Source organism: Peromyscus leucopus, chromosome 1 (genome assembly GCF_004664715.2).
Source record: "Peromyscus leucopus breed LL Stock chromosome 1, UCI_PerLeu_2.1, whole genome shotgun sequence".
In the NCBI taxonomy this organism is placed as follows: Eukaryota; Metazoa; Chordata; class Mammalia; order Rodentia; family Cricetidae; genus Peromyscus; species Peromyscus leucopus.
Window position 1 is genome coordinate 166,944,838 of NC_051063.1, and position 27,119 is coordinate 166,971,956.

Consider the following 27,119-nt stretch of genomic DNA (forward strand, 5'->3'; position numbering starts at 1 on the left):
TGAGTGAGTTCTCTTGTTAGAGGTAATGTTGCATGGTCTACCTTCCGTTTCTCGCCCTGCCCCCCCTCACTGATGGACTGCAACCTAGTAGTGGAAACCAAATGAAATCCATCTCCTAAGTTGCTATAGGTCAGAGTGCTTTATCACACCAAGAGCTATGAAATCAGAAACACAGCACTCATGCGAAAACTCAGGCACGCTAGGGTGAACCAGCACCAACTTGAAAAGCCAGGGAAGTGGGGCAGGTACAGACCGATTTCCCAGAGCTAATTGGCCCAGCTGGCCTAGGCCACGGGAGAACCTGGGCCCAGGGAGAGATCTTCTCTCAAAGAATAAGGTGGAGAAAGAGAGGAAGACGTCAGACATCCAACCCAGGCCTCCACATGCATGCACTCATACCAGCTACACACATCCACACACAAGCAGTCAACAGAGCCTTCAGAAGACCAAGCAAAGGACCCAGGGACAACGGATGCACAGAGGGAAGCCTTGCAGAAGCCCAAGACCACACAGACCTTTGGACCCAGGTGGGCTTGGAGGGGGCGGCCCCCTGGAGGCAGCAAGGCAGAGCTGCTAAGGGCCTCAGCACCCAACTCAGGACGCGGGTACACTGTTGGACCTAGGAAGAAAGGGTCCGTCAAGGCAGGCTGGACCATGCCTGCAGTGCCCCTCTGCCACACCCAAGTGCTCACCTCTCTCTCCAGCCCCCTCAGACGCCGCTCGTACTCTCTCATCTGCCCCAGCTGCTTCAGGGCGGTGTCCACCCTAGAAAGAGAGACCCGAGCCCCGGTCCAGCCGACCTGCGGAAGCGCGCCTCCTGAAGCCTCCCGCAGGATGCAAGCCATCCCCGCACAGCATCCCACCGGGAATCCTGCCCGTCGCAGGCCCCTGCCTCACTTCTGGGATGTGCGTTTCAAGGCGCTCCGAGTCACTGTCCGCTTGTCGCGAGCCTGTGCCAGTAAGAAGTTCTCTTTGTGTACAGACTCCCAGGTCAGCAGCTTCCGTTCTGCTTCCTTGGTGAGATAGACACCTGCAGGGCCAAGACCAGGAGTCAAGGGCGGGCCTACCTGAGGCCCCGCCCCCGCCCCGCCCCCGCGCCGCGAACTCTTCAGACCTCACCTCCCGAACCCCGCCCACTTGCCTTCTTTCCCCTCCCCTCCCGGGCCCGCCCCCTCGCGACCAAGCTCCCTTCTCACGGAAGTGCTCGAAGGCTGGGGAGGCGGGCACGTTAGCCCTGTGACACTTGCGCAGCCACCTGATGAGGAGGCGCGCGTGGGAGATGATGATGAGGGGCGGGGCCAGCGCGGGCCGAGAGTGGAATTCCCGGATGAGGCTGTAGCGTTGGGCTTTCCAGTAGAGGTCGCTGTTGTCTTGCACTTTGCTGAAGGTGTAGCTGTGGAGGCCGGAGGTCAAGGGTCACTGGAGGCCAAAAAAGGCCTTGATCATAGGATTGGGTCACAAGTCAAGATAAAGTAGTCAGGGACTGCAGAAATGGACCAGCAGTTACGAGCACCTGGCTCCTGCTGAGGACCCAGGTTCAGTTCCCAGCACTCATGAGGTGGCTCACAGTGGTCTCTACCTCCCTCTTGTGGTCTTTGCCAGCACTACACTCGGGTGGTGTGCAGATATACATGCTAGCGAACACTCATACGATTAAAGTTTTTGGGTGCAAGCGCCTGTGGAGACCAGGAAAGGGTGTAAGATCCTGTGGAACCTGAGCTCCAGACATTGGTCCTACGTGGGTGCTGGGGTCTCTGGTGCTCATGATTGAGCCATCTGCCCAGCACAAGTGTTTACTTACTTAACACATGTGTGGGAACGTGTTTGTATCCGTACAGGTGCATATGTGTGTGCATGTGAGGCCCAAAGGATAACCCTGATGTCATCCTCAGGAGGCTGTGTGCCTTAGAAGCAAGGTCCCTCACTGGCCAGGAGCTCAGTGGCTAGACTAGCCAGCCTGCCTGACCAGATCCTCAGAGGTCCTCCTGTCTCTGTCTTCCCAGTACCAGGATTACAATAACCCAACATCAGGCTTGAAATCTTTCCATGTGTTCTGGGGATCCAGCTCAGGCCCCTGTGCTAAGTGCTCCGCTGACTGACTGGATGTCCTCAGCTCCACCTGCAATCCTGGCTGCGTTGTTTTCAAAATAATACAGTAGCTACTTGATATGGTTTGGGGTTTGAGTTTTGTGTTTTTTATTTTTTTATTCGTGTGTGTGTGTGTGTGTGTGTGTGTGTGTGTGTGTGTGTGTGAAGCCCTTGCTGTTCTGGAACTTGCTCTGTGGCCCAGGCTGGCCTTGAACTCAGAGATCTGCCTGCCTCTACTTCCCGAGTGCTGGGATTAAAGGCGTGCGCCACCGTCGCCTGGCTTTTTTTTTTTTTAAACGTTTTTATATGTAGAGGTGTTTTGCCTGCATGTTAGTGCACTGCTCGCAAAGACCAGAAGGGGGCGTCAGGTTCCCTGGAACTGGAATTAAAGGCCGCTGCGAGATGCCATGTGAATGCTGGGACTGGAACACCGGTCCTCTGTAGGGGCGCCTGTGATCTTAACCACTGAGCCATCTCTCCAGCCCTTGTTTGATAGAGGATTACACATAGCCCACGCTCCTGACCCTCCTGCTTCCAGCTTCCAAGTGCTGGGACAGCAGGCTTGTTTCACCCCGACCTGAGCTCAGCTGCTCCTAACGAGGACCTTAGCCCAGTGTCTTTAATGAACTCTCTTGAATGGATACCAAGAATAAAGTTGGGCCTGTCCTCACACTGCAAACAAAGTAATTCTAAATGGGCCAGTGATCTTCAAACCCGAGCTAAAAGCCAAAACTAACTCTTAGCAGAAGATCTGGAAGAACATCTCCAGATGTTCTCTGAACTTTCAACAGACCCTCATATGGGACAGCAAGAGTATAAGCCCCAAAAAAACAAAACTCCGGCCGGAGAGATGACTCAGCTAAGGTTAAGAGCACTGGCTGCTCTTCAGAGGACCCAGATTTCGTTCTCAGCATCTACACGGTGGCTCACAACTGCCTGTAACTCCAGTTCCAGAGGATCCAGTGACCTCTTCTGACCTCTGCAGGCACTGCACACACATACACGCAGACAAAATATTCATAAACATAAATAAAATAAACTACAGGCAACAAAGGAATAATTCAATAAAGTGGACTGCATCAAAATTCAAAGCGTTTAGCGCATGGTGGCCCATGCATGTGATCCCAACACTTGAGGGGCAGAGCAGGGTTATCCTAAATTCGAAGACCAGCCTGGGCTACAGGGTGACCCCCTGCCTCAGCATGCCAAAAACAGCAGCACATGGGATACCCTGAACAGGCTCAGGCTAGGGGAAGCTGGGGTGGCAAGGCCGGGCACACCTGAACATGGCGATGAGCAGATTGAGCAGCAGGATGTTGGCCACCAGCAGGAAGACGACGAGGAGCAACACCACCAGCCAGTTGGCATACTGGGACACACAGAAGCCTGAGTCGTGCTCCTTCGGGTAAGCCCAGGAGCCCTGCTCCTCAGAGCAGTTACTTGGAACCATGAGGACCACTGCAGGGGGAGAGCAGGTATGAGCAGAGGGAGGCAGGGAGGGGGAAGGAGAGAGACTGGGAGACAGAGACCCAGTCAGAGCGGCAGACTCCGCCGGAGAGCCTGTCCCTACCGTCCATCTCCTCCTGGGGAATTTGCCCAAAGATCTGCAGATAGGGACGGTAGAAGACGCGACGCAGGATACTCGATAGCTTCCGGTCCTGGGCCTCAGGATCCCCTCTGTGGCCACCCCATAAGCCACAAGCCATACGCAGAGGAAGAAGAGGAAGAAGAAGACGTCCTTCATCTGGAAGCAGAGGAAGGTGGGTTGAGTCTAGCCCTGTCCTCTCCTCCCTGGCTCCCCTTCTTGTCTCAGACACTCAGCATCCTCAGAGCCCGACTTCTCCCCCACCACACCTTCCCCTCCTTGGCATCGCCTAGCCTCAGATCCACATCCAGTCCCTTACGGCATAGCTGTCTCTTCAGAGCCCACCCTGCCTCTGCCCTCACTCCAGGCTCCACCCCTTCTCTCCGGGTCCCGTTCTCTCACTCCTGGCCCTGCCCCTCCTCCTCAGCCTCACCATCTTGCTCACGATGACAATCTTGGGGCCCAGCTGCTTGTTCACTGTGAAGATGTGCAGCAGCCGCAGCGTGAAGACCATGAAGTCAAGGCAGAGGACCGTGCGTCCCAAGTCATACAGCCCGGGGGTCAGCCTGAGGAGTCAAGTCATCAGCCTGAGGACTCAAGTCGTCAGCCCGGGGGCTCAGCCTGAGGACTCAGGTCATACAGCCGGGGCTCAGCCTGAGGACTCAGGTCATACAGCCCGGGGCTCAGCCTGAGCAGTGAGAGACACACATAGCTCAGATCAGGGGTGTCTCCCCAGATGAAGCCGAGGCTTCCCAGGGCAGAAGCAGGGGCCCTCTAACCGCCCTGACTTTCTCGGGTCTCAGTATAATGATGGATGGTCTTCTAAGAATCATGTTAGGAGCTTGCACGCCACACACCACCACATGCCAGCACTGGGAGGCGGAGGCAGGAGGATCTTTGGGAGTTCCAGGCAGGCCTGGTATAAGAGATCAGCATCGGCTCAGGACCCCAAGACCAAGTTCTCAGCACAAAGGAGATTTATTTGCCCCATGGGGACAGAGGGCAGGAGATAAGAGACAAAGGCAGGAGACAGAGGACCAGGGAGGAGGGGAAGGGACAGGGAGAGAGGGAGGGTATCTGTCCTGGGGAACAAAGGACGGCCTCTGGGTAGAGAGGACTCCGCTGTGGCACACGGGCAAATGGCGGTTTTATAAGGGTAAAGGGGGAAACTGGTGTTAGGATGAAGTGTGCAATTTTAATCGGCATGTTAGGTGAACCAAAGGGGCTCCTGGTGGGCGGACTTCAGTTCTTTGATAGCTGGACCCTGGTAGTCCGCCTCGGCAGGAGGGACTGGCCAGTAAGGGAACAGTCCTTGGTGGTTAGCTTTAGGAATGTAATCTGATGGTTTTGGGCAAGGCAGAGGGGATGGGAGAGGTAAGGCCGCCAGAGCCGCGTGTTCATGGGCTAGTGTGTTTCACTGGTCTGTATAGGGAGTTCCACACCAGCCTGGACTACAGAGGGAGACCCTGTCTCAGAAAAGGGGGAGAGGCCCCTAAAAAAGACATGGAGAGGTGCATAAATGAAAATTTTGCAGAAGTCATATGGACAAAGGTTGTAAATCTGATTTGATTGACAGCTTCATGGCACAAAGGCCAGGTATTGCCTAGCATGTCCTCACGGGGCGCTCACAGCTCCTCCTGGCAGGCAGGCAGGCAGGCAAATGGTGAAGCTATTTAGACAGAAATGTAACGGATCCACGTGCCCTTTGACCCACCCCCTTTACACCAGGGATGTAAACTTTGATTTTTTGCCACAATAAAAATTAGAAATAGAGGGGGCTGGAGAAATGGCTTAGAGGTTAAGAGCACCGACTGCTCTTCCAGAGGTCCTGAGTTCAATTCCCAGCAACCACATGGTGGCTCACAACCATCTATAATAAGTCTGGTGCCCTCTTCTGGTCATACATGCTGTATACATAATAAATAAGTAAATTAAAAAAAAAAAAACTTTAAAAAAAAATTAGAAATAGAAATAACCCAAGTGTCCATCTAGAGAGCACTGGCCTGAAGGATGATTCGCCATTTAGGCTGGAGGTGACAATGTTTCTCCTTCCCAAGATGCAAAGATTTTTCAGCCCTTGGAAAAGGGTGCTTAATAAAATGTATCAAGTACACCCTTAACACTGGCTTCCCTGCGGGCGGCAGGGCCTTGGCCGTGTCTTCTCAGACAATACATTACACAAAATAAAGCCTGGGACAAACAGAAATACTAGTTTGCTAAACTCACTTATCTCTCTCTCTGTTTGAATAAATTATTCATACTAGGTTACTCTGTTTCATCCTCACGTGGCCTGGAGGAAGCCTGCCTCTTAGAGTGCCAGCTGAGTAAAGGGGAGGTAGCTACCCATCACCCAGGGGAGTAAACCGAGGACCTTGAAAATGTTAGACGCTCCACCACTGAGCCAGAGAGGCAGCCCTTCACTGGGGGATTCTAGGCAGGAGCTCTATCACTGAGCCACACCCCAGCCCCTCACTGGGGATTCTAGGCAGGGGCTCCACCACTGAGCCACACCCCCAGCCCCTCACTGGGGGATTCTAGGCAGGTGCTCTACCACTGAGCCACACCCCAGCCCCTCACTGGGGGACTCTAGACAGGGGCTCTACCACTGAGCCACGCCTACCAGTCCCTTACTCACTCATCCGGGCTGCTCACTCACCTGCAACCAACGCCTAGCAGGAAGCAGGTGAGCGCCACCAGGTCACACTGGTTCCAGGAGTCTGAGAGGTAGAGGTGCAGGCGGTGGCGCAGGGGAGCTTTGCCGGGCCCAGGTCCCCACTGGCCAGGCTACCCCAGCCGCCGCCCAGACCCTGACGCAGTTCCTCGCACAGCAGCGTGAAAGCCCAGAAGTACAGCAGCAGTTCGAAGCCACCCGGCGCTGCGGGCTGGACTGCGGGCTGGAAGTCCACCAGCAACACGCGCGCAAACAGCAGCAGGAATAGCAGGTAACTGACCACGTTGCCCAGGAAGGCAGTCACTGGGGCGCCCCAGAAGTGCGACCAGCGCTTGGAGCAGCCGCCACAGCAGCGGGCCCGTCCCGGCCGCCGTCGCCTCTCCAGGGCCACCTTCGCTGAGGGCTCCGAAGGCCTGCAAGAGAGAGAGCAAGCCTCAGTGACCCCTGAGCCGGGACGGGCTGCCCACCTTGCCCAGCTAACTCCACATAGGACCACTTCACACTCTGGGGGCCTGAAGACACAGGTGACCCAGCACATTGGAGACCGAGGCAGGAGGATTGCCATGTGTTTGATGCCAGCCTGAGCTTTGTGAAGAAACAAAACAAATACCAAAGAAAAACAAATAACAAAGAAAAAAACAAAAACGAAAGTTGAGCATAAGCTGGGCGAGGTGTCGACCAAATTCTCCCCCAGCAGAGCAGGCAGATCTGTGGGTTTAGGCCAGTGCTGTTCACCTAGGCAGTTTCAAGACAGAAAGGGCTCTATAGAGAAAGCATGTCTCCAAAACCACCACCAACAAACAGACACGAACACTGAGCACAACACCCTGCTTTAAAAACTGAGAAGGAAATAGCCTAGAAGACGTGAAGAGGACGAAGCCGGGAGAAAACACCATACAGTGTCAGTTCCACACAGGGAAGTTTCTAGAACATGCCAACCTATAGATAGAATCAGGAGGTGAGTTCTCAGCTCCCAGGGATGCGGGCAGGAATTTCTATGCTAGAAGTATATTTAAATTATGCTCTTCCAGAGGACCTGGATTTGATTTGCACACCCATGTGGCCGCTTACAACTGTCTATAATTGCATTCTCAGTTGATTCTACTGCTGGATCTGTGAGCACCCAGCACACACATGGTGTGCAGACATACAGGCAAGCAAAACACCCATACACATTAAAAAAAAAAAAAAAAAAGTTAAAAAAAAAAAAAAAAAAAGATTTGAGCCAGGGTCTGGTGCAGGGGCCTCAGAGGCAACTGAGGACCTTAGATTCTAAATCACATGAAAAGGTGTGGGCCTGGGAGCCTTTTGAGGCCCATCTACTTCCTCCTGGCCAAAACAATGGAATCTGAGGTCTACTGAGGGGCCCCTGCAGGTGCCAGGGCAGCGATCCTCAAAGAGATGGGAAGGAAAACCCGGTGCAGACTGACTTCATGGACCTGGACCAGACTCGGGGAGTCTAATGCCAGGCAGTTCATTGCCAGCATATCTAAAACAGTCCAATGTGGGAGAAGGTTTCCAGGCAGTAATCGGTCCAATCGTTCCCATCCCAGGTGCACACTAAAGCTTAAGGTGTGACTTAGAACTTCTCTACAAAGTACGTGTGACCATGAGGGTGGGCCTAGAATCTAGTGACGTCTCAGACCAATAGCATAGAGGTCAGCAGGCCATAAATACATGTGACATCTTCCCTAAGGATGGTCCAGGGAGGGAAGAATCTGGGGTAATCATTCTGGGAGACTTGGATGAGGTCTGCCTCTATAGCAAAAGGTGGGTGAGGTCTGCCGCCACAGATAGCAAAAAGGTCAGCAGGTTGTTAACAAAATCCAACTCCTGGGCCTGGAGAGATGGCTCAGCAGTTGAGAGAACTAAATACTCTTCGAGAGGACCTGGGTTCAATTCCCAGCACCCACATGTCAGCTCACAGCTGTCAACTCTAGTTCCAGGGGACCCAACACCCTCACACAGACATACACACAGGTACAACGCCAATGCTCATAAAATAAAAATTATATAGTATTATTGTGTGTGTGTGTGTGTGTGTGTGTGTGTGTGTGTGTGTGTGTGTGTGTATCCTCCATTGAGAAGAGGCCCCTGTGGGTTTAACATTCTTGGTTTCCTAGTGATCTGTGGGCACAGGGACCTTTGTGCCCCAACACTCCACTTCTGGCCTGGAGTGGAAATAGCTCATTCTAAACGACTTAATCATCACACAGCAATGTCACTATTGTTAGGAATTAATCCAGGACCAAGGAAAAGGCTCAGCACATACAAGCCTCTGCCACCAGGCTTAAATAGCATGAAATTGATCCCCAAGGTAGGAGAGAACTGGCTTCTACAAGCTGTCCTCTGAACTCCACACCCATGCCACACCTGCCCTCCCCCACCCCACCCCCAAAAGCACACACATGCACAAGTTAAATAAATAAATAAATAAATAAATAAATAAATAAATAAATAAATAAACGAACTGTGACTTAAGAGGCTGAAGAATTGGCTCAGCAGTTCCGAGCACTGGCTGCTCCTCTGGAGGACCTGGTTTGGCTCTGTACCTGAGCATTCCTGGAAAGACGCTGTCCACAGAGGCCGATGAATTAATAAAGACAGCACAGACTAGGCAGGATTTGGCTGTTACCATCAGATAGCCTAATTTCTATTGGGTTATCTTTAAGCCTGTCTTCAGTACCAGATCTAATGTCATGATAAACAGACACAAATTTGCAGTTTTTGCAGTGTATTAACGTCATAAAGCCCTATTCGATGGCACCCGAGCCTGGCTGTGGCTCTTCCGTCTGCCCTATCTGCTCACTTAATGGGTTTTGTTTGCTAGCTTGCTTCTTTTTCTTTCTTTCTTTCTTTTTTTTTTTTTTTAAAAAAAAGACTTATTTATTTATTATGTATACAGCATATATGCTTGCAGGCCAGAAGAGGGCACCAGATCTCATTACAGATGGTTGTGAGCCACCATGTGGTTGCTGGGAATTGAACTCAGAATCTCTGGAAGAGCAGTCAGTGCTCTTAACCTCTGAGCCATCTCTCCAGCCCTAGCTTGCTTCTTTTTCAAGACAGGGTTTCTGTGTAGCCATCGCTGTCCCAGAACTTGCTCTGTAGAACCATGTATTTTTTTTAAGTACCTTGATTTATGACTTTCTATGTTCTGTTACTATAAAAACTCCATGAAACTGTTTTCACGTTGGAACATAGAACTAAATTAGTTCAGTGATCCCAGGCTTAGGTCATTCATGTCTGGCTCTAGAGTAAGCTATCTCTTATTCCATTTGAGGTGACAGCTGTAAGGGGGTTGTTTTGGTGTGTGTGTGTGTGTGTGTGTGTGTGTGTGTGTGTGTGTGTGTGTGTTGACATTTCCCAATTCAGCTCGGAACCTTGTGTAACTCCAGTTGCAGGGATTCTGACGCCCTCTTCTGGCCTTAGTGCGCAACTGCATTCACATGCATATACCCCCAACACACAAATCTACACATAGACACATAATTAAAAATAAAACAAAATCTTGTAAGGTGTTTAAAGAGTTAATCCAGCACAGCCTGCCAGTCTTGTCTCGGTGTCCTCCCCCACCCCAGGGAGTCTGAGTCACCTGAAGGAGAAGCCTCCCCATGCCGCACTCCTGGTCTTCCACACGCACCCTGCGGATGTTCTGACTCCTAACTCAGAAAAGCACTTTTCCTTGTCTATGTCTTTTGTTCGTTAGGATACATGCCAAAGCCTGGCCATGCTCTCCGTGGTGCTCTGGGCCTTCTCACCCATTCTCTGAAGTGCTACCCACCCCGATTTCCACCATGCCGCTGCATGCCAACCTCCATGGCTAAAGGGGTTGTTTCCTTTCTCCGTCTACCTGGTCCATTTCTAAATTATTTTATTAACCAGACTAAGAACCCAGCAGGACAGGTGGAGATCGGAGGTCGATGTCTGATGTCTTCCTGGATCGCTTCCCGTCTCATATTGAACCCAGGCTTGCTGATTCGGCTCCCAGCCTGGCGGGCGGGCGGAGCCTCCCAGCCCCAGTGCAGGCATGCCCCACCACACCTAGATCTGTATGACAGGGGCTGGGGATCTGAGCTCACTTCCTCGTGTGTGGCCAGCAGGCACTGTGGGGCTCTCTCCTCACTGTTTTGTTTTGTTTTCCTCTAGGGTATGTGTTGTGTGTTTGGCCAGGGATGGAACCCAGGGCCTTGAGTAGGCTAGACAAGTACTCAGCCTACACATACTGAACCTTGTCATGTCTGATCTTCATGGAGAGCCAGGCGGTGGTGGCGCACACCTTTGATCCCAGCACTCAGGAGTCAGAGGCACGTGGATCTCTGTGAGTTCAAAGCCAGCCTGGTCTACAGAGTGAGTTCCGGGACAGCCAGGGCTACACAGAGAAACTCTGTCTCAAAAAATCAACAACAGAAAAGATTGTTTCTCTCCCTCCATCATGGAGTCTGGGCACTGAACTCAGGTCTTTTGACTTACGTGGAAAGCACCTTTACCTGCAGGGCCATCTCCCTGGTGCCAAGGACCAAACTTCAAGTCAGTCCTTGAGCGTGGCCTTCTAGCACGCTGGAAACCACCTCAGCGTCTTCAGAAGCTCACTGAAGCCATCCTCTCCTAAACGCCCAGTTCTCCCTGAAGGCCGCGCTCCAGTGCCTGACGGGAAGCAGGGCTGACACAGTCCCACAGTGACACCCTCACCCCAGTGCCCAGGTCTCACTCACCCGACAGGACCAGCTCCATTGATGCTGCTGTCCATGTCCAAGTCAGGGTTCTTCTGTGTGGACTCCTCCTCTGACTTCCTGCCATGGGGGGCAGGACACAGAGTGAGAAATGCTCGAGAAAGACCCACACTTATTGTTCCACAAGCAGTGTAGAGAGATTGGCTGCTGAGTTCCACTGCTGCAGAGTTCCACTGCTGCAGAGCCATGCCTAAAAGCTAGAGAAGCTGCCTACGGAGACACTGCAAGCAGTCCGCTAACCCTCACCTTCCAGAACATTCCCTCCAGAGAGTTTCCAGGGAGGAGACTCAGGAGGGAGGAACGGGCAGGAAGGCGGGCCCGAGCCCAGACCCCGGAGGACTGACCTGAAGGTGATGAGGCTGGTGTAGATGAGGGGCGGGCAGAAGAAGCCGAGAAGCAGGGCCCAGATGGGTGTGGTGCTGTCCATCTCTCCCCACCACTTCTGCGTCAGCAGAGACTGTGGAGTGTGGGAATGGTAGAGCTTGAGTCTCCACAGCACCCAACCCAAGGCTCGGACAGGGCACGGAGCAAGCTTCCACATGCGGGTCTCAACTGTTAGAGTTTGGGGGACACTGGGCAAAGGCAGCCTCCTCAGGTTTACCCAGTAGAATGCAACAGCCAACTTTTTTGTTTGTTTGTTTTTTAGTTTTTTGAGACAGGGTTTCTTTGTGTAACAGCCCTGGCTGTCCTCGAATTCTTTCTGTAGACCAGGCTGGCCTGGAACTCACAGAGCTCCGCCTGCCTCTGCCTCCCGAGTGCTGGGATTAAAGGCGTGCGCCGCCACCGCCAGACCAGCCAACTTTTCCCTTAAAGTGTCTGGTTGTTTTACATGCATGGATGTCCGTGCACCATTGTGATGGCTAAAGCTATGTTTTGCTATAAAACAAAAATATTTCAAATTTAGCTCAGAAATTGTGGTAGTGGTCTTATTCTTACCCAGTGGGATGACACTTTGGGCATGGGTGGCCAGGTAAGTGAGTAGAGGGAACAGATCCCATAGAACTGGAGTCACAGGTGGCTGTGAGCGCCACATGGGTGGCAGGACTCAAACTCAGGTCCTCTGCAGAGCAGCCAGTGCCCTTAACTAGTGAGCCATTCTCCAGGCCCAGAGCAGCCAACTTTTATTGACATACAGGGCAGAAGATCTGTCAAGCACCTTGCAGGGACCAGATCACTTAACCCCAGAGGTGGAGTACTAGTATTTTCTTCTTTTCATACACGATTGTTCAAAAACAGAGAAAAACAACCCGTAATCAGCAGAGCTGGAATCCATGAAGTTCACCATTGCTGAACGCAGGGGACTGGGCAGTCGGCTGAAGTTCCAACTAAAATCATCTCAACAGGTAATAGCAGGACCTCTTGTTGGGATAACCAGACTTCCTGTTAGAGTAAACTGGACTTCCTGTGTGTGGACGAAACTTCACTGAGTGTGGGAATGTCTGAGCTCTGCTGTGGATATCACTCTATGTAAATAAAACACTGATGGCCAATGACCAGGCAGGAGGTAGGTGGGACAAGGAGAGAGGAGAATTCTAGGAAGCGGAAGGCTGGGGGAGAGACACTGCAGCCACCGCCAGGAGAAACAGCATGTGAAGACGCCGGGAAGCCACCAGCCACGTGGCTAGGTATAGATTTATAGAAATGGGTTAATTTAAGATAAAAGAACAGTTAGCAGGAAGCCTGCCATGGCCATACAGTTTATAAGAGATATAAGCGTCTGAGTGATTATTTTATAAGTGGATTGTGGGACTGCGGGGCTTGGGGAACCTGGAGAGAAGCCCTCCAGCTACAGAGCTCCCTTCAGATTTCAATTCCTGATATTGGTAGTTTTCAAAATGCTAGAGTGTCCGGAGTGGAGAGTGTGGGAGTGAACAGGGCTTTCCCACGGGGAAGGAGTTCCTAAACCAAAGCTTGTCTCCGACACGGGAGTCATTAACTGTGGGGGGCAGAGCTGCCAACAGTGTCCAGTGGGAAGAGCTTCCTGCTGAGGTGGCCGCACTTTCTTTGGGAGGAGTGGGATTGCCCGTGGGAAGGAGAAGGGCTTCCTGTACGAGAAACGGGACTTCCTGTCCTGTCAGCAGCAACACCACCTGGCGGCCAAAGCTACAGAGGGTGGGTCTTGCTGTGGTGGCAGGCAGGGTCTTCTCTGGAAAAACAGACGTCATGGGAGTGAAGGACGTTCTCTAACCCGGTGGGTATCAACCTTCCCAACGCTGCGACCCTTTAATGCAGTTCCTCAGGTTGTGGTGACCCCCAACGTAACATTATTCTTGTTGCTACTTCCTAACTACAGTTTTGCTAAAGTTATGAGTCTTAATGTAAACACTGTAACGTAAATATGTGTCACCTATGAGGGCTGTTCGACCCCCAGAGGGGCGGCGACCCACAGGCTGAGAGCCACCGTTCTAGGGACAAGCTGTCTGAGTCACATGCTCACCTGCACCCCATCCTGGGCAAAGAAGGAACGGGCATCGGCCTGCATGGCAAGCTGAAGGCAGGTGGCCTCTCCCCACAGGGGACAGCGGCGGAGAAGCAGGCGTGCGGCTCGCTCCTCACTGTTGTGGTAGCACTCTCCAAAGAGGTCTGGGGACCAGGAAGGGCGGGTGAGGGCGGATGGAAAGAGTGGAGAGCCCCCACACACACACACCCGCAATGCCCTCAACACACCCACACTCATGCTCTCAAACTTGGCTGCCAGGTCTTTCCGCCGGGCCGCCTCCTCGGCCTCCCACTCCAGACGAGCCATCACCCGGAGAAGGAGACACGCCCCAAGGGCCGAGGCCACCGAGTTGGAGCCCTGGAGAGACAGGAAGAGGCCAAGGGTTGACCCAGACGAGCCGTTAGCAGGGTCGCTGGCCTCACACTCAAAGACAGACTAGCTGAGTGGTGGTTGGGGGCACTGGGGGCTGGGAAGACAGACAATTGCACACGATGTCGTCACTGTTCTTAAAAAAGTTCGGAGTGTCTACGGCGTGTGTCACGTATAGCATTCACGAGGCTGAGGCAGGAGACTCACAGGGTCCAGACCAGCCTGGGCTACACAGGAAGACCCTGTCTCAGAAGACAAAACTAGGGTCGGGGATGGCAGTACCCACGGGGTGGGTGCCTGCCTGGTGTGCACGAAGCCTTGGGTTCGATTCCCAACACCACATGAATGAGGGACAGTGGTCCATGTTCAAGAAGACCCTTGGCTAATATCAAGTTCAAGGCCAGCCTAGGCTATTCACGACCCTGGCGCAAAACAAACAACAGGAAAGAGGAAGAGTGCAGGCTGGGTGAGGTCAGAGGTCAGAGCAGCCCAAGGGAGCCTGGGTGTCTGTAAGGGCAGAGGCCAAGGTGAGGATTCCAGAATGAGGATCAGCACTGACCTTCTCCCAGAAATAAATGGCCATCTGGGCTCGGTTCAACAACAAAGCCCAAATAAGCAGGTCACTCCAGGGCGCTTGTTCAAAGCTGGCATCCGCTGATGGTTGCCTGGAGGCCCAGTCCAAAAGCAGTTGATCCTGAAAGCAAAGAGACTCTGCAAAACCTGGCCCCACCCTTGAGCTTGCCATACCCTCTCAGACACTGCCCTTTCCAAAGCCCTGTCCCACCATGCGCCTTGATGGTCCTTACATTCTCTCTGCAGTCCTGGCCCAGCTGGGAGTCTCGGGTGTTCCTGGCCGGGTACCGCGGTGCGCATGTTTCTCCCAACAGTGTCCTCAGAACTTGCCCCACATTAGGAGGCCGGGGCTCCGCGGCCCCGTCTTTTATAGGTGGGGCTCTGCCGCTGCCACTATGTGACGCCTGGTCCAGAAGACCCCGGATGAGTGAGTTAGGGGACACCGCACTGTAGAGCTGGGCCAGGCGCGGGGGGGTCAGGAAGTGTCCCAGGCTAAGGCCATGGGAAATGAGCAAGCGCACGAACTCAGGCCGGTCATTCAGCAGGGCATCCATGAGAGAGGCCTCCAGGTGGAAAGACTGTGGGGGGAGGATGGGACCGTGATAAGTCAATACAGACCTGGGAACTCGGGGGTCGAGGACAAGAGATCCAGGCACAGTGCCGCGGCGAAGGGACTGGTGAATGGATGGACGGATGAGTAAGGGAGGGGATGGGTTGATGGATGGGCAGATGAAAGGATCCATGGGTGGATGGATATACAGAGTAGGTTGGTGGGTGAGTAAATGAAGTTATTGGTGGGTGGATGGACGGACAGCATGAGTGGGCGGATAACGAGGGTGACGGATGAATGGTTGGGTACAAAGGGAGACGAGGAACAAGTCAGGGACAGAGGAATAACCAGAGGTGAGTGGACAGCTGAGGGAAGGCTGGACAGATGCCAGTGGAAGGCAGGACCAGGTGAACAAGAAGTCAGCCAGGAAGGAAAGGGGCCGGCTGCAGGGTCTTCAGCCCCTGGCCCCGACTCCTCACCCGCCACTGGATGTCCCCGCGGAAAAGTTCACTTTGAGCAATGTCCACACGGTTCCAAGCCACAGCCAAACGCAGCTCATCCAGGTACGCTGAGGCCTCAGAGCTCCCACAGGCTGGAAGGATGAGAGGGGGAGGAGGCGTCTCAGGGCAAAGATGGGAACATCCGGCGGATGTCCACTTGGGTGTTCCTTCATCTATAAAACTGGAGTCGCAATGGACCTCTTGACAGCAATGTTAACATTGACAAGAAGTAGTTCCAAATGGGGGCGACCTTCAGCTTGTCCAGCATTCCCTAAGGTTGATGGCTGGGCCAACAGAGGTCCAAAGAGGGGCAGGACCACACAACTTCCCGTTTCATTTTGAAAAACAAAAATGTGAGAGTGGACTTACTACCGTCTGTAATCTCTTGCACTTTTTCCAAAGTATCAAGAGAAAGAAAGCAAATGGTCGATAAGCTCTTGCTGATCCACGGATGGATGGGTGAAGGGATGGGTGGAGATGATGGTGGTGGGTAGGTTGGAAGAGGGATTGGTGAGCAGATGGATAGAAGAATGAAGAGTTTGGTGGACCAGTGGATGTATGTCCCCTTAAAAAATTCCCTGTACCCTAACTTGACGTCATTTAAAGCGAGAGCCTCCCGGCCCGACCCTGCTTGCTCACCCTGTACCACACCATCTTTCTTGAGGCCAAATTACTCAGCAAGCAAACCCCCGGGATCCGCCCATCAATCCCTGAGCCTCCCATCCAGTCCCCATGGCCACAGCACATTTCAAGTGCCACAGCCATGCTCAATGTGACTGCAGTCTCATGGTCTCATCTCTCCTAGCCAGACTGCCTTGCCCACTCACAGGGGCCTCTCCACCATAGGCTGGTCCTGGTGCCCCACCCCTGCGTCTCAGGGGAAAGTCCTGGCCTGCAACTCCTCTGCTGGTAGGGTCTGCATCCCTTGCAGTTCCTGGCTACAGCTCTCTCTGCCATATATAAACTATTAGGCTCTTATCTCCTCAGAAATATTGCATGCTAGCGACCACATCACACAAACCTAAATCCTCAGCCACAGAAAGCCATTAGCTGAGGAACTAGCACAAGTTACTTTCCTCACTCTGAGCCTCAGCCAGCTGCAGTGGTCACACCAGCCTCTTCAGCCAGCTACAACCCGTACCCACCAGCACATCTCACAGAGTGGTGAGATTTAAGATGAATGGAAAGATGAATAAGTGGATAGAATTGTTGATGGATGTGTCAATGACTAGTTAAAGGACTGGTGGGTGGTTAATAATTAAAGGTGGATAGATGTATGGGTGAATGGATGGATGGACAAGTGAGTGGGTGGGTAGGTGAATGAGTGAATGCATGGCTAGATGGTTGGATAGATGGACAGAGAGACAGGCAGATGGGTGAATAGATATATAAGTGGATAGATGAATAGACGGACAAGTGGATGCATGGATGGGTAGGTGGATGGATGCATGGATGGATGGATGGATGCATGGATGCATGGGTATATGGATGGATAGGGGATGGGTGGGTAGATGGATGGATAAGTGGGTGGTAAATGGGTGGGAGGCTAGATGAAAGACAGATAGGTGAAGGGAAACAGATGAAGAATGAAGGATGAGTGGAGTGGTGGGTAGATGAAGATGTGAAGAGATTAATGGACTTATGGATGAGTGGATCCAACAGGGAAGTGGCATTTGAAAACAGTGAAAGTGTCTGGAGAAAACTGTCCAACATCATCAAGCAGAAACCAAAAGGAAAAAGATGAAACACCAAGGGGCGTGGCCTCAGGGTTAGAGGATGGAGGGAGGAGAGAGGACCACCAAACATCTGAGGACAGCGTGGGAAGCCCATCCTACCGTTCACAAGCGCCCTCAAAACGATAGTCTCAAACTCCTCAGAGCCGTCTTCCGAAGAATAGATCGTCAGCAGCTCCTTCCGGGTCATGATCCTCTCTACCTGCAGAACACAGAACTCTAGTCCCCAGCCAAGAGCTGTGGTCCCACTACCCTTAGGGCATGCCAGCCAGGGTGCCCGGCTCTTCCCGCTTGGTTCCACAATGCCATACCTGGGCCTGTAGGACCTCGGGGTCTCCCTTAGGGAAGTATCGCTTAATCCGATCTCGGGCTTCACCTCGTCTCAGTCCCCCACTCCCTGGGGCCAGAGTATCTTCCAGGGTCTCCACCAGGCAGTCTGCAGCACCCCCAGAGCCGGCCACCAAGAGGCAGGGGAGCCCAACCTGAGTGGCATCCTCTATCCGCTTCAGGAACAAGGGAGAGCTAGTCAGGGTCCAGTCCTCCAGTCCCCACATCCCTGAGATTCTGGACCAGAGAGTCCTGGTCCTCAGCTCTCCTCCCACCTCAGACACAGGCATGCAGCTCCAGATACCTTCAGCATCTTCTCATCACCATCGATGAGAAGAAGTAGTACAGGGATGTCAATTCCGGTCCCTGAGAGAAAGGGGAAAGGGGAACTTGGTCACCTTCTGTCAGCCTTTGCTGGGGATGGGGAAGAACTGCATTTCTCAGCAGTCCCAGGGCAGACAGTGACCTTGGCTCAACCTTGTGGCCAGTACTCATGGGAATTGTCATTCTTCTTATTCTTTAAATAAAAATTTGAAAATGTGCATTACATTTATTTATATTATATTACATTATATAGTGTTGGGGGGATGGTGCTCACAAATAGGTGGAGGTCAGAGGACCATCCGTGGGAGTCTATTCTCTCCTGCTCTGCGGGTCCCTGGGATAGACAGCAGCAGAGAGCAGGTGCCTTTGCTGAGTCACCGCACTGGCCTGGAAACACTGTCACTCTCCGTGAACTTCGAGGTGGGAAGGAGATTTTATTACGTGTGTGTGTGTGTGTGTGTGTGTGTGTGTGTGTGTGATCATGGCGATGAGAACAGGTGTGCACGTGCCATAGTGTTTGTGTGGAGCTGAGGACAAGCTCAGGTCCTCACCTTCCGCCCTGTTGTGGAGAAGGTCTCTTGGTATAGACACCGCTGCACAGTGCATACACCAAACCAGCCATCTCCGTCACCCATCTCACCATAGGGGAGCTGGGATTGCAGATGTGTGCTGCTGCAGCCAACTTGATATGAACCCCAAGATCCCCACTCTGGCAGAGCAAGCACTTTCTCTGCCAGTCACTTCCCAGCGTCCTCATCCCACCCCCAGACTTTTTAAGACAAAGTCTCATGCATCCGGGTCTGGCTTCAAACTCATTATGGAACCAAGGAGGACCTGGACTTCTGACCCTCCCGCATTCCCCTCTTGAGTGCGGGGGAGGACATCTCAGCACCAGTGCCAGAAGTCAAGGGTGGGGCCCCCTAACTTCAGAAGGGAGGGGGAGCTGGGAACCTGGACTCTTGGCTCCTGAGTCACTCTTACGATTGGCTAACTACTCCAAAGCCCAGCGAGGTGAAGGTTCAAGGAGCAAAGGAAATACAAATAGACGGACAATCTCAGCACCATACAAATACCAAGACAGTCCAACAGTGAAAGCGTAAAGGTGATTGGGTAGTGATTCTACACCACCCCCACCACCCACCCACCCCCACCACCCCTGTGAAATAAGGCTCGGGGGTCCCACAGCCAGGCTTCACACCACCCGCCCTGAGCTCTGGGCTGAAGAAATAACACAAGGAAAGGAGGCAGATCAATTTAAATGTGTGTTTTCTTTTCTTGTTGCTGTTGTTGGTTTGGGTTTTAGGGGATAGGATGTCCCTCGAGCCCAGGCTGGCCTCAATCTCATGGTCCTGCTTCAGCCTCTTAAGTGCTGGGATCACTGGTGTGAGTCACCACATCCAGCTAAAACTATATTCTCTCTTTTTTAAATTAAACTTATTTCATGTGTATATGTGTGTGTAAGTCAGACGGCAACCTGAAGAAACTGATTCTCCCTTTGTACCATGTGGGTTCCGGGATTAAATTCCAATCCCAGGGTTTAGCAGCAAGTGCCTTCGACCTGTTGAATCTTCTCACTGGCCCCACAATCACACATTCTTGATAAAAGTGAAAACTGCCACAAGTCAGAGAGTAACTGTGCAGTTTTGAATGAGCGTGCCCCACAGGCTCATATGACTTGATGCTCAGCCCCCAGGGAGCGGCACTGTCTGAGAAGGATGAGGAGGTACAGTGTCACTGGGGTGGGCGTTTAGGCTGCAAGCGCTCAAGCCAGGCCCAGGGTCACTGCTCTTCCTGCCACCCGAGGATCTGGATGCAGAACTAAGTTTCTTCTCCAGCACCATGTCTGTCTGCATGCTGCCGTGCGCCCCTCCATGACGGTGGCGGACTAGGCTTCTGGAATTGCAAGCAAGCCCCTAATTAAATGCTTTGTTTGTTTGTTTGTTTGTTTGTTTGTTTATGGTTTTCCCGAGACAGGGTTTCTCTGTGTAACAGTTCTAAGTGTCCTGGAACTCACTTTGTAGGCCAGTCTGACCTCAAACTCACAGAGAAAGTGCTGAGCCAGCTCTTCACCCTCCTCTTTCTGTCCATTAAATTAAATTTATTTATTTGTTTGTTTGTTTGTTTGTTTTATTAAGAAAGGGTCTTTTTATGTAGCTCCTGGAACTCCTTGTGCAGTCCAGGCTGGCCTAGGACTCACAGAGATCTGCCTACCTCTGCTGGAATTAAAGGTGTGCGCCACCACTGCCCAGAATGGACAAGACTCTTAACAGAGAAAAGTTGCCCAGTCTTGAGAACACCTGGCCCATGGGGTCCTGTGTGCTGGCTCCTGAACACAGATCCCACTCACCTCCCACTCCAGTCTTCTGCTGAGCCACATAGGACTCAAACCGAAGGCGGAAACGGTTCTCACCGCCCAGGCGGCCATGAGTGCCGTCGTCCACCAAGAAGAAGGCAGAATAGTTGTAGTCCAGGGGGAACTCAACTCCATCCTCAGGATCACCACGCCATCTGTACCTCGCAGGGAATGAGCCCTGAGGACAATGCCACACAGAGAAGTCTTTAGGAAGGGACAAAACGTTCCCCGACAGATCTGGAGGACCAGACCCAGCCCTCCTCCCTCAGACCAGCACTCCCGGTCAGGGCCTCTTCTCGGACTCCCATTCCTACCTTAGGGTTGATCAGCATATCTCTGTTCCGGACCACACCCCAGGGGGCTACACCCATGGCAACCACCTTGCTGCCCCCGGTGCTTGCCGTCTGGTGGTCCCTCACGGCCACACCCACGTGGCGGCCTATGCCTGTGTGCAGTCCCCCTGTCACAATCCAGGCCCCTGTGTAAGACAGAGAGGGACAGAGTGGAACACAGTGAGGCGTGGAAACGGTGTCATGCCCTCCAGCCCGGGCAACGGCGGGGCCTGTGGTCACCTGTGCTCTGGGCAGCTCGCACCAGCCCACGACGCAGAAGGTCCTGCAGCCAGGTCTGGAGCACGGGGCCCCCCGATCCCCCCAGAACTGACACCACCAAGTTTGGGGCACGAAAGCCCCAAGAGCGGGTGACGAGACTGTACACAGTGGCGGGATCTGTGCGGTCAGACAGCCGGAGGAACTGTGGACACAGGAGGAAGAGACACGTGGGGGACAGAGAGACAGAGACAACGGGGGACAGACCCAGAGAGGGGGGCGGGAGACAGAGACCCAGAGAGAAGCAGACAGACAGACAGACTGGGAAGCAGCAAGGACCTAGAGAGAGAGAGGGACAGGCACTTAGAAGCACCCAAGAACAGGGTGGGCCAGCCGTGAGACACATTGAGTCATTGTCCCAGCCCCACCCTCCTGGTGGCCCAGACATGCAGGCCTCACGTTGCTGGGTCTCCTGCCGGAATATATGAAGTCCAGGTCGCCGTAGGCATCTGTGGGCTTCTCGGTAGTGTGCTCATCACTGTGCCACTCCGAAACCACGGCTGCCCCAAAGGCATCCTCCACGGCCACGGATGGGTGGACGTCCCGAGGCCTCCCACACTGGCATAAGGTCCCTCTGGGGGCATGAGGGTGGAGCGTGAATTCTGGGTGTCCCCACTGACTCCATCCTGTACAAATGTCCATATCCTGTCCACATGGACCCTGCATCCCCGGAGACAGAGGCCACAGCAAACCAGTACTGGCTTTGACTACCGGGGAAGTAACTGAGGCAAAGACCCCTAGAGCTGTGCTTCATCCCAAATAAGCCAGGACAGGGAGACTGGCCTGCAGGATCAGAATCAAGAATGGCAGACGACCATTGGCAGGTACCCCAAAAGATGACATACACTATGAAACCAAAAATTTAAAACAGAAAAAAAAATTGTAAAGATTCAACAACCAAAAGCTGGGTGTGGTAGTTCATGCCTTGAATCTCAGCATTCACTCAGGTAGGTGCATTTCTGTGAGTTCGAACCAGCCTGGAATACAGAGTGAGTTCCAGGACAGCCAGGGATACACAGAGAAACCCTGTCTCAAAAACAAAACAAAACAAAACAAAACAAGAATGATTCAAAGTTTGGGTACCAGAGGATGAAGCCATCATGTGGTTTGGGGCAAGCATCTCCACCTCTCTGAGACTAAATTTCCTCCTCCAATACAAGATAGTAAAAGCTCCTAGGAACTCAGAGGAGCCAAGAAAACCAGGAAGTGTTTCCTGAAGTGAGACTAGCAACCAGCCGCAGCTGGAGACCGTGAACTCTAAACAGAGCTTTAAATGGCCTGGAATTACAGAGTAGGAAAGTCAAGACTTTTCCAGTGTTCCCTGACTGCAAGGGGGGGTGCCCTGCTGGTGCTGGCCTGGCATGCTTCAGCCATCCCCAGGCTCGCTCCCTCAGGCAGAAAGGCAGGAGCAGGCGGCTGAGCCCAGGCAGTGGTGGCTTTATTCACTGTTCAGCATATCCCAGTGCAGTCCTCCCTGCCTGTTTCCTTCTCGTTCTGAGAAACAGGCAACAGATGATGGTTTCCGTTTCTGGTCTCCTAGATACAGTGTTTTCCCCTCTAAATAAGGCCAGAGTGGGCTGGAGAGACGGCTCGGGGATTAAGAATGCATGCAGAGGCCCAAGTTGGATTCCGGTACCCACATGGCAACTCACAACCATCTGTAACTCCAAACCCAGGGGATCCTGGCCATCTCAGGCACCATACAGGCACACGGCGGACAAACACAAGCAGGCAAAATGCCCATATAGGTAAAATAAATAAAAATCATAAATGTACAAGTGTCCCTTGTACTAAGCTAACTGTCGCCTTAGTTTCCAAAAGCAAGGAGTAGGGACTGGGGAAACACAGCTAAGTCTCCTTGGCCCTGACTCTAAAAGGAATTCAAATAGTGGGGCTCACCTGCAGGTTCAGAAGTTACGTGAGCTGCTGACTCAGGAGTGGCACTTTTATTTTCAGGGCTGGCTTCAAACTTACTACAGCCAAAGCTGATCACAAATTATTTCTTCTCATACATTTATTTATTTTTGGCCTCAAATTTCTGATCCTCCTGCCTCAGCCTCGAGAGTTCTGGGATTACTGGTGTGCACTACCATAGCAGTGCAGAGGATGGAGCCCAGGGTCAGGGCATGCTAGGCAAACATTCTAACTGAGCCAAAGCCCCCAGCCCTCTTGGGGCTGGTTTATCTTAATTTTTTTTTCTTTCTTTTTCAAGACAGGGTTTCTCTGTCCTGAAACTTGCTCTGTAGACCACGCTGGCCTCGAACTCACAGATCTGCCTCTGTGTCCTGAGTGCTGGGATTAAAGACGTGTACTACCACCACCCGGTATCTAAAATGTTCTTCTATTTTCTACATATGAGTATTTGCTTCCATGTGTCAGTGCCCGCATACATGCGTGGTGCCTGTGGAGGCTGGAAGAGGGTGTTGGATCCCCGGGACTGGAGTTAAAGATGGCTGTGAGGCATCATGTGACTGCTGGGAACTGAACTCAAGTCCTCTGCAAGAGCAGCCAGTGCTCCAAACCACTTGCCATCTCTCTAGCCCCCATCCCTTGATTTTTGAGAGCCCAAGTTGGTCTAAAACTAGCTTTATAGCCCAGGCCGACCCTGAACTTCTGATGCTCCTGCTCCACCTCCTGAGTGCTGAGTCCACCAGCGCACCTTGAGCACCTACTGTAAGGAGCAGTTTTACAGATGTGCTGATGCAGGCCATGCTAGTAGGTCGCGCGCAGGATACACATCAGGTCTGTGCCTCCGGCCTGTTGTCTTCCCGTAGCTGCACTAAAGGACACAACCCCCTCCTTCTCTAAGGCCACTCAGTTTCCCCCACTTGATCCAATTACCCATTTGGACCTCACTCTTGCCCCCCCCACCCCATTCCCTCTACTAGTCAAAATGTCTACATGGAACATTCTGGAGCACCTAGCCCCAAGGGGTCTATTGTCTACATGGGACTCCTTATAACCCAACTTAACAAGTCAAAATAAACTCGGGGGAGAAAGTGCTTGCCTTGAAGGCATGAGGGCCTGAGTTCTGACCTTAGGACCCATAAACATGGGTGTGGTGGTAAACAGTTGTAAGCCCAGTGCTGGGGAGGAGGGGACAGGGGGTTCCCTGGGCTCACTGGCCGCCGGCCTAGCCAGGTCACCCCAAGCTAGTGAGAGACACTGTCTCAATAAACAAGGTAGATGGTGTGTGGAGACCACCACCTGAGGTTGTCCTCCGGCCCTGTATCCACGTGCACACATTTGTACCTGCGCTCGGGAGCACACCCAAAATAACATCCAAGGAAAACTCAGTCTCTCATCACAGTTCACACCTCAGGCTTCCCTCCCCATTACTGTCTCCATCCTCAGCGTGGACAGTGAGCACTGTCACCCCAGAAGAAAGTTCTGGTCACGTGGCGCTGGCAGCGTTTCCTGTGCCTGCCCGCCCTGACATCTTGCTCTGTGTGGCTCTGAGGCACAATGGTGCTATTCAGGTGTCATCCACCGTCAGAGGTGGCCGGCTACCATGGAATGCACCCACTCTGGAAACCTTGGCCTGATCCTCCCTCTCCCCAAAGCCCAACCGCCATGCTGCCTCCCGGCTGTCCGTCATGACACTCTATCTAGCCCAAGACCCACAGGAGCCAAGAGAGAAAGTGAAGAAGCTTCCGGGGAAGGAGGTGGACAGTGGTGGCTAGCATTCGTCTTAAAGGCGGAGATGGGACGGGCGGGTAGGTGGGCGTTTTGTTTTTTATCTTTTTGTGTGAGCATTTGCCTGCGTGTCTGTCTGTCTGGGTACCATGTACGTGCAGTGCCTGTGGAAGCCAGAGGAGGAAGTCGGGTCCCCGGGAACTGGAGTTACAGATGTTTGTGAGCCGCCCTGTGGGTGCTCGGACCACTGAACCAGCCCCTCCCGGCTTGGTTTTGGTTTTTGTTTTTGATAAGGTCTGCCTCTGTAGCCCAGGTTGACCCAGACCTTCAGTGATCTCCCTGACTCCGTCTCCTGAGTGTTTGAATGACAGGGTGGGTTTCTTGGGTTTGGGTTTTGGTCCTGGGAATGGGACCCAAAACATGCTAAGTACATGTGCTTCACTGAACTACAGCCTAAGCCCAGAGACAGATGTTTAAACTTTTCCGTGCAGGAAGGAGGGAGGAGGCAAGAAAGGGAGGAGGAAGGGAAAACTGGCCGTGGGGTGGCCTTTGCATTTCCCTCTTCTGCTTCCACGGTTTCAATTTCCACCCATCGCTGGGACCTCTGAGACCCCAGTGTGAGCCTCAGCCTTCTGCTAAGTACCAGTTGGGTCCTCACCCTCCCCGCCCCGCCCCGCTTCCCAAGGCCCATCATGTACACAGACACAGGGGTGCACTCATCATCGGTTTTCAAACCTGCTTGTTCTCCTGTGATGACTGTAGCCCCCCTGTAGTCCGTCTCCAGGTGGCACCCGACCCAGGAGCCACCCGACCCAGGAGCCCTGGTCCCCAATGTTCACTCTCAGCTTCCTGACCTCCTATCCATCCTCACACAGTTCCCACACAGAGCCTGCCCAGCCCCCAAAAACCTCACACTCAGGTGGCCTCTGAGTGCCCAGGAGGTCTGGCACCAGCCTCCTCGCCCATGGCAATGTTCTTTACACCCTGAACTCTGCTCTGTCTTCAGGTCACATCGGGCTGTCGTTAGCGAGGACTTCGAACATGCAGTTCCAAGGCCCAGAGCCACATCCAGGCACCACACTGCAACATCTCAGTGACACCTGTGCCCATCAGCTCCCAGCTCCCCCTGACTTCTGTCACCCTGTCTGTTCCTTTGCCGTCAGTAAACCAGTCTGTGTGTTTGTTTGCACATTTTCCCGTCCCACCACGGTGGGACAACAGGCCCCTGAAAAGGGCACACAGAAAAAGAGATGACTACCCCAGGCCAAAAGCCCACCCTGAGAGAAGATTTAAAGCTGGGCCCAGCGAGGGAGGCCACGGATGAAGCTGGGAGGCCCTATGGGGCTCGCTTGTGTCCCCTGCCACCCACAGCACAGCACGCAGTGGTAATTGCCCTCTTCTCGAGGGAGTTGCAGATATTTCCGGGTGTTTATTAGATGGTGGGCAGAGTTCCAGAACCGTCCCAAAGTGACCTTGTTTAGTTTGCACAGCAACCTCAGGAGAAAGGAGCTGTTCTGTGCCCAGGTGACAAGCGTGGCCCAGGAAGAGAATTACTCTCCCAAAGCGGCAGAGCTCTGTTGGGCTGGCAGGGCTTGCAGGGCGATGCTCGCCTGTGCTCGCCTATGCTCGCCGGGCCAGCAAGAGTCGAGGAAGACACAGAGAGCCAAAGCAGACAGAGACAAAGTGACACAAAGAGAGACACATGGACGAGACACAAAGACACGGAATGGATCCCTGAAGCGTTTACACGCTCCCCCACCCCCGGCTAGGGGGAGAATGCAGAATCCGAGGTGTGCCTTAGGCAGAGTGGCCCAAACCAAGGGCAGGGAAGGGTCTGTCTGAGGGGGAGGCGGGAAATGGTCTGGGTGGGCGGGGCCTGTCTGCGGTGGGTGGGGTCTGTCTGTGCGCGGCAGAGAAGGGTCTGTGGTGGGCAGGCCTTGTCTGTGTCCGGTGTGTGGGGACGGAGCCCGTCTGCCGCGGGCAGGGCCCCCGAACCTGGGCTGCCAGGTCAGCAGCCCCGAACTGCTCACCCCGAATCATCGCAGAGGTCCACTATGAACGTCGTGCACACTTTCTTCCTGAAGATCTTAGGGATCCAGCTCTGAGAACCGGAACAAGAAGGGCAGGGCGAGGACCCGGGTCAGACCCACGGGATGCGAAGACAGCCCCGCGCGCCCCGGGGACACCTTGGGAACTGCAGTGTCCTCCTCCCGCAGGCTCAGCCGGGACCCCGAGCCCCTCCTCGGTCCGGGAACTCCTGGCCCCGCGCCCGCGGCATCCCTCCCGTCCCGGCGGGGCTGGCGCCGCCCCTGGAACCCGCTCACTGCCAGCCCCGCGCTGTGCGGTACCTGCTCCTTCTCCAGCCCCACCATGCCGCCGCCGCAGCCCCTGGGGCTCCGTGTATTTCTTCCCAGCAGCCGACCCGCCCGACCAAACCGGATCCGCAACTTCGCAGCCTAGCCCGGGGCGGGGAGCCCTGGGGAACACGTCACGGGAGGCGGGAAGAGGGCGGTCTGCGAGGCGGAGGAGGGACCGACTGGGCCGCCTAGACGGGCGTGGGGTCGGGGAGGGGGACCAAAGACCCGGACTCGGAGGACAGGGCGAGCAGAGGAAGGAAAGAGACAGAGCG

The 27,119-nt window shown here is 53.5% G+C and overlaps 1 protein-coding gene across 1 annotated transcript; it reads right to left on the reverse strand.

Annotated features, from left to right (window-relative positions):
* Positions 1-283: 283 nt before the first annotated feature.
* Positions 284-26,986, reverse strand: LOC114684643 (transient receptor potential cation channel subfamily M member 4). Its single transcript, XM_028859170.2, is given in 28 exon segments — positions 284-548; positions 551-589; positions 592-619; positions 693-765; positions 898-1,030; positions 1,197-1,393; positions 3,369-3,546; positions 3,659-3,748; positions 3,751-3,832; positions 4,107-4,239; positions 6,330-6,441; positions 6,444-6,757; positions 11,060-11,137; positions 11,422-11,534; positions 13,515-13,660; positions 13,745-13,874; positions 14,446-14,580; positions 14,693-15,037; positions 15,489-15,601; positions 17,345-17,444; positions 17,554-17,745; positions 17,874-17,935; positions 20,241-20,424; positions 20,561-20,724; positions 20,819-20,999; positions 21,254-21,428; positions 26,521-26,591; positions 26,839-26,986. Coding segments are annotated over 28 exon segments (3,702 nt in total). The 5' UTR covers positions 26,863-26,986; the 3' UTR covers positions 284-438.
* Between the last annotated feature and the right edge of the window lie 133 nt (positions 26,987-27,119).